Source organism: Chenopodium quinoa, unplaced genomic scaffold, assembly GCF_001683475.1.
Source record: "Chenopodium quinoa cultivar QQ74 unplaced genomic scaffold, ASM168347v1, whole genome shotgun sequence".
NCBI classification, from domain to species: Eukaryota; Viridiplantae; Streptophyta; class Magnoliopsida; order Caryophyllales; family Amaranthaceae; genus Chenopodium; species Chenopodium quinoa.
In genome coordinates, this window is record NW_018745540.1 from 852,501 (window position 1) to 859,825 (window position 7,325).

Genomic DNA, 7,325 nt, shown 5'->3' on the forward strand with positions numbered 1-7,325 from the left:
CCACATGGTCCAGCAGCCCAGAGTCCAGCTGACCCTTAACCCAAACACCAGCTCCCCACCCAACCCACGTGATCCGACAGTGGAAACTAACTCCGGCAGGGGGTAAAGGAAGCGGAAAGGGGAAGGGGAGGGAATCGGGGAATGGCATGGGGGTGTTTTCGGCGAGGAAGGGGAGTGCTCCGGCAGGGGGTGGGGGGGTGCTGGTTCAGGTTGATTGGGAAGATAGAAGGGGAACAGGAAAGGGATTAGAAGATGGTGGGGGCCTGATTATTTTCCCCCCCCCCTATTATTTTCTTATTATTAATTAAAAAAATTAAAATAGGACCAATAAAAAGGAGACACGTGGCATTTAACCTTCATCAACAGGTTAACAACTTAATAATCCGGTAAAAGGCTCATTTTGAGAATATGAGATGTATAGGTGGGATTGTTTCCAGATTTCGAAAAGGTGGGATTATTAGTTTCCATTTTTCCTAATTTATTTCGTCTTATTAATCCTATGTTTATTTATTTATTTATTTATTTTTTTATCGATGTCAAAGTTCATACACGTGTGTGTGTGCCAATCTGAGAATAAAACTAGAAAACACGAAGAAACATCGTGTGCTAAAATAGAGATCTATTACATCGTGTGCTAAAATAGAGATCTATTACTCTGTCTGATTAACTCCATAGTTTGCTAGCTAATCTACTCATTTCACATCCCTAGCAATGTATAAAGATAACTTCCCAATCTCAGAGTCCAACTAGCTTAATACATAGTTTATCTCATGAAGACAATACCCTTTGTGAACCCAATCTCAGAGAGAAACTAGCTTTTAGAAAAGGTGCAATTGGGTGTGTGTGGGTTGTGGATTGCTATTGTTATTGTAAACAATTGTCATTATTATCTTTTAACTACAAATTTTGTAGCATATGTAGAGATACACACTTGCCAATTCATCAACTTATATTTGTTTGTGTTATTTTGATTTAATTTGGAAAATGCTATATGCTTATAAGATGCTAAAAAGAAAAGATTGTGAATAACTAAGCATTATTACTTACATCTGTCTACAAGTGTTTTTATCATATATTTTCAAATTTATACCATTTTAGGAATTGTATTTTAATGCTTTTGGGCTGTATATAGCACTATTCTTGTTATTATTCTCACTAATTTAATTTATAAGGGGAAGTTGCATTTTTTTCCTAACAACTGGTGTTAGAGCCAAGTTGGTATTTTGTCAATATTTAATGAGGAGAAACGATCCAAAGTAAGGAGAAACGGCTGCATACAAATGAATGGTAAATCTCGTGAAATTCAAATAACCAAAAAAGGCTTTATGATCCTCTCACAAGGGTGGAGGAGATATGAGACACCCTTAATCATCTATAATGATATTTGGCATGAGAGATTAAGTCCTAATGCACTCATGGATTCACAAAAATCAAGGATATCTACACGATGTCTATCTCAACACTGTGATGTTTATAGGTTGATTTAGATGATATTCAAATGCTACTCTCTTCTGTTTGATTCTCAATGCTCTGCAAAGTTTAGTAAAACAAGTTTAATGTTTAGTAGCTGATAATATCTAAACACCAAATCCTAAGACTTATCTAATGCTGACTTAGCTTCTTGCTCTCTTGGCTACATGCTAGCCCCATCAGATTGTTTGCTAATTACTAGTTATGAGTTAATTTGCTGTAGAGAATTACTGAGCACATCTACCATTTTTGTAGGAGAGCATCTACTATCTCTTGGAAAATTGGTCTAATGACATACAAGTTCGAGCAGCTCTTCACATTCGAGAGGTATATCCGTATATGTACTCTTTATCATGGTGAAAACTACTATTGTGAGATAAAAATCATGTTTGGGATTGTAAATATGAAATAGTTAATTGATGGAAATGCTTCCAATGTATGTTGCTTTTAAGAATTTTAGAATGAAAGAAGTTTTAAAATGGAGTTAAGCTAACAAAAGGGCCATAGGTTTTCATTTTTTTTCACCCTTTGGGTGCTAAGTTTTTTTTTTATCACCCTTTGGGTACTCATCCCCTAAATCCGGCAAGTTAACTCCCCTTTAACCCTACCGTAAACCATAGGTAATAATAAAAAAAAAATAACAATTCAAAGAAATAAATGTAAAAGCATCAGTTTTAATTACACCTTAGTTAACAATAATTACACCTCAGCAATGGCACAAAAACTGAAGATAAGTACACCTCAACAATAATTAATATGAACAAATCTGATTTTGGATTTAGAGGGGGGAGGGAAGCTATATGATGAAGCCCCTAACTGTGCAAAGGATGCTTATGAAGATGATATCAGTGGTTGTATCTAAGTGGGGCAGTTTTTCTTGCGGCTGCACTAATCAAAGCTTGGATCTTAATCCCTTTTATGTGCTTGTTTTAATTTTCTTAGCAAACTCTTCTATTAGGATGTACTCAGTACTCTAGTTGCTGTTGCTGTTGCTGTTGGCTTAAGGGCAATGGCCTTAGTTGGCTTCTGAACTCAGTTATGTGTTTGTACTCTGACTATAATTAATTAATTTTGATTGCTCTATTTTTTTTTTTAAAAAAAAAGAGCACCAAAAAGTGAATGTTTAGGAGTAAAAAAATGGTAAAGGAGATGGTTGGATTGTTAAGGGGAGAGAAAATTTCATACTGGACTAATGGGGTTTGGTGAAAAAAAAAATACGGAGTAGCTAATTTTCCAGATTTGTAGGTTTTTAAACATTGTTTTCTATTTTTATTTGCTAAGTTAAAAAAAATAAACCATAAAAATAATTATCTAACTTCGTTTTTTGTAAAATATGCTGATGTGTAACAATTGTTAACCAAGGGCCTTAAGCTTTTAACCCAAGGTACTAAGTTTTTTAAGGGAATTATTTATTTTTGGCCGGATAAGTACCTAAACGAATAAACGGTGAAAAAGTAGAAAACTTAGAGCCCTTTTGTTAACTTAACTCTTAAAAATGCCAAATCCACAATGAATATCATAATTACATAATTATCCTCTTCTGATTCTTTCCTTGCTTTACTTAGGCCTAGTATTTTCTTAATAATTAAAAAATAAAGATGAATAAAACTGATACCATATTTGAACTCTCAAGTGGACGCCATAAAAAGTAGCACTAAAAAAAGAAAACATCAGGCAGCTACCGCTCTTGTGATAAAAAGTTCATTTGAATTGTAATTTGTTGTAATTTGTTGAATTTTGGGTAAGATTCAAGCCATATTTCTATGATGTAGTAGCTGATTTCGTTCCCTCATTATATCATGTGGTGTTGTTTAGCATTATGTACTTTTCTTTCCTTAATAGGGTACTAAAAGTTCTTGGATCAGATGTAATAAAACTCTAGCATATGAGAACAATGTTGAGAGCACCTTTGGTTACCATCAAAATTTAACACAAGACTATATTCGTGCACTGATCTACAGGTAATAAATTCCCGGCACTAGATTTACACCTTGTTACAGAAGTAGTTATTATGTAGCTGCTATCATTTGTCCATTTTAATTGAGGAACATCTAGAGTGCTCAGTTTAAAGTGTACTAGCATATCACTTAAACAATGTTTGTGCCATATTAATAACAGTGTGCCAATGCCTTAACATTTTTATCCAAGAAAAAAGAGATCACATATTCAATGGAATCATGTGTTCTGTTGTGTAAAATTGATAAATGGATCATCAGAAAATATTCCAATTGCAAAATGCTAGATGTATATAAAGTGTCATGAATTCCTGATTTTTGGAAAAAGAAAATTGAGGAAAAGAATATAAGATTTTTTATAGTTAAACATTAGACATGTGGCATACAATATCATCAATTCATTTAGGAGCATGAACATTAATTTGGACTATTAAGGATCTTCATTTGGTTCATACTTGATATTTTTATTGATTGAAAATGTTTTTTATCAATTAAAAATCTCAACCCAAGATATATCTTTAATTTCAAAATATCAGATTCATCATTTACTGCTAACAGCAAGAGGCCAATCCACTTCTTTTGTTTCTTGTCTGCATTATTTTATATTAAGTGCACTAATTGCAGTGGTGACCAAGACATGAAAGTATCATATGTTGGAACATTGGAATGGATAAACATGTTAAATGTCTCGATTTCTGAAGATTGGAGGCCATGGTTTGTCAATGGTCAAGTTGCCGGGTAAGTAACTAATTAACTACTGTACATGAAATCAACCATACTGCATTAGTTTCCCAATATTTACCTGGTCTACTTAAGAACAAAATATTAGCCTCTTAAATTTGGAATTGTGAGTGCAGGTATACTACGAAGTTCTCAAATGACAAATATCATGTAACATTTGCAACTGTGAAGGTATAGAGATGACACTTTCTTTTTAATATATAGTTTGAAAGAGTAACATAATTAGGCATGAATTGTTAACTTGCAGGGAGCAGGACATACTGCTCCAGAGTATAAGCGTTCTGAATGCTTCACCATGCTTTTGAAATGGTTTGCAATGCTTCCTCTCTAGTATGAGAGTACTGGAGATCGACTCACAAGGCTTGTATTATTTGTAAGTAGGGAAATAATGTTTTGGGCTTGTATTATACGAAGTATGTCAATAGTCCTGTATTTATTTGATACACTGATAACCAGAACATAATTAAAAATGTTTGACAAAGGCCATTGTTCCTTTAATATTGTACTGCCTCCGTCACAAAATAATGTTCTTTTAACTTTGCAAGTTATATTTGAGGTTTAATCCATGTGATTGAAGTATTTGCTCCATAAAATCTATTCTTAATTTTGATTGGTTGAGATCTTTTCCAGTAACAAGGATTTAGCAAAAGAAGGCATGAAATTATGTTGAATTTAATGTGGTTCTTTTTTTTTTTTTTTAAAAATTACAAAAAGCCTCCCATATAAAAATTGGTACATCATTCGATGCAATACACAAGAATTTTTCCATTCTTTAGATTGAGATCAATAAGGAACAGATGGAGTACAATATTAAATTATGTTCAAACAGCCAAAATATGGTACTAAGTCTTTGTTTGACAAAATGTTGTTGTAGTCTTGTAGATGTGTAGGAGTAGTTATTAGACGTGAAGATAATTAAAATATGAGTTTTCTATAAATTAGTTGTTGACTAAATTTTACTGGTAAAAAATTATAACGTACATATAAAGAATAAAGTATCAATAGATATTTTTATTTTTCGAGCCTACTCGATGTCATTTAAGGAAGGTCTTGGGTTTGAGCCTCACCATATGCAGAAACTCTTATCGGGAGACTCACCCGCCATAAGTTAGGTGTGCGACCCGGGTCGGATCCGAATGTAGTCGAAGTTAAGCTCCGGTGAACCCGGTGGGCATCCTTTTAAAAAATATTTTATTTTTCAAAAGCTGAGCTTTTGATATAAACTACCTTCATCACTAGACACTTTCTTTACTACATTGTCAAACACTCAAATTGTTTATTAAGTATAGTGAGCTTTTCGATCTTTTTTCGAGTTGGGGTCAGGTTTTAATCTGAAAAATGAGTTTTTAGGCTTGTCCAAACACACACTTTTTTTTGGCCTAGGCCGGCTTTGGGTAGCGGATCGGGTCATAATTGATCATCTCTATAATCTTAAAAAAAAAAAAAAAAAAAAAAAAAACCCTAACCTTTCTCCTCTATCTTAACCCTGACTCCATTGTTGATTTTTGAAAAGCTTCCATTGGATTTTAGCGGTAAAAAACCTAATCTATGTTTCTTTAAAGTTTTATTTTATTTTATTTTATTTGGTTGTATTAATGGTCCATCTGTTTGCGAGGAACTTGTCTACCTCAAAAAAAAGGTTGTCAATTTCCTTCAATTCGAAAGACAAGGTTTTTTGACATGTTTCAAAAGACAAGATTTCTCTACGATTGAACATAATCTCAAGTTATGCGGAGCTAACAATTGATCAATGTTAGTTGCTCGGATTCAAGTTATTACGAAGTTATCACAAGAATTCTCTTCTTCCCAAAATTACGAAGCGACAACGAATTCACTTATAAAGTTGCATAAGACAACAAATCTAGAATGTGCCGAATTGTTATATTTATGTGTTTGAATTCTTAGCCCTTCCTTGGTTAATTCTTGTTTGATTTTGTTATATCTTTTTTTTTATTGTTGTTAATTGTTAATTGTCAATTGTACATGTCTTGTGACTAGGGGTGCTAATCGAGCGACTCGATCACGAGCTGAAGGGTGCTCGACTCAAAAACTTTTTACATGTGCTCAACTCGTGATCACTATTCACTAAGCTCATTAGTACCTTGCTCGACTTGTGCTCGTTAAAGTTTCGAATTGAGTCGAGCAGCTCACAAATTTGCTCGTTAAGGTTTTGATCCTTCTAATATTAAATGCCTTTGTTTATTTTTCCCACTTATATAAATTTCTTTTTATTTATTTATTTATTATTAGAAATTCATCTTTACTTTTTTGATAATATAATTTAATATTTATTAAGTGTCAAATTTTTTTAATCATGGTAACTTTGTTTTAAAATTATATATTAATAAAGTATATTATCGAGTTGCTCACGAGCCTATCAAGTCGAGTCAGAGCTTGCTCAATTCATGATCGTTAACGTCTAGAGTTGAGTTTTGACCGAGTCAAGTTTGAGTTGCTCGAGAACTGCTCAAATTGATTAGCACCCCTATTTGTGACTTTTATCAATGAAAATTAGTATCGTTTGAGGTTTTTTTTAAAAAGAGTTTTTGTTTGCTAATCCAAATCGAGTTGGTATGTGCAATAGGCTAAGTCTTGGTACATAGCATGCGCTGTGCGATTTGAAACCTTACTTACCATGACAATTTTTGTGAGTAATGTGAACTTTTTATGAAAGAATAAAGATATCATTAAGTAAATAAATAGTACCATTAGATAGTGTAATGGTATTATATATTTATAATGCCTTCTAATGGTATAAATGTGATGCATAATAAGTTGGGTTATTCATAGTTGTTAATCTTAGAAGTTTGCCTACAAGTTTTTACTTCTCACTTGGGAAGGTTTTTCTTGTTTTAGGCTTAGGATATATTTTTGTTAGTTGTCATGAGTTTTATCTTTTAGGTTGTTACCTTAAAAAAGAGTTCTTTTTAAGAGTTTTTACTAGGATAGAATTATAATTAAGCTAGAATATCTTTTTAGATTTTATTAGCTTATTTATAGTCGATGTTAGTATTCAGTTTATTCATTGGAGATTAATAAAATTTTGATTTATTGAGAATTATTGTTAGTCAAGAAGACAAGAAATTAAGCCGAGAAAGCAAATCCTAATTGAGTATTGATTCGAGAAAGATTATTAAACTTCATATCCTCCATTACTTA

General features: G+C 32.7%; 1 protein-coding gene across 2 annotated transcripts in view; it reads left to right on the forward strand.

Moving 5' to 3' along the window:
* The window catches only part of LOC110716004 (serine carboxypeptidase-like 10), a 15,254-nt gene extending 10,590 nt beyond the window's left edge, over positions 1–4,664 (forward strand). For both annotated transcript variants that reach the window (XM_021894628.1, XM_021894629.1), the window contains 5 exons: positions 1,726–1,797; positions 3,313–3,431; positions 4,050–4,163; positions 4,283–4,337; positions 4,414–4,664. In XM_021894628.1, coding sequence (XP_021750320.1) covers positions 1,726–1,797; positions 3,313–3,431; positions 4,050–4,163; positions 4,283–4,337; positions 4,414–4,497 — 444 coding nt within the window. In that variant the 3' untranslated portion in view covers positions 4,498–4,664. The remainder of the gene's footprint in view (positions 1–1,725; positions 1,798–3,312; positions 3,432–4,049; positions 4,164–4,282; positions 4,338–4,413) is intronic.
* The last annotated feature ends 2,661 nt before the right edge of the window (positions 4,665–7,325 follow it).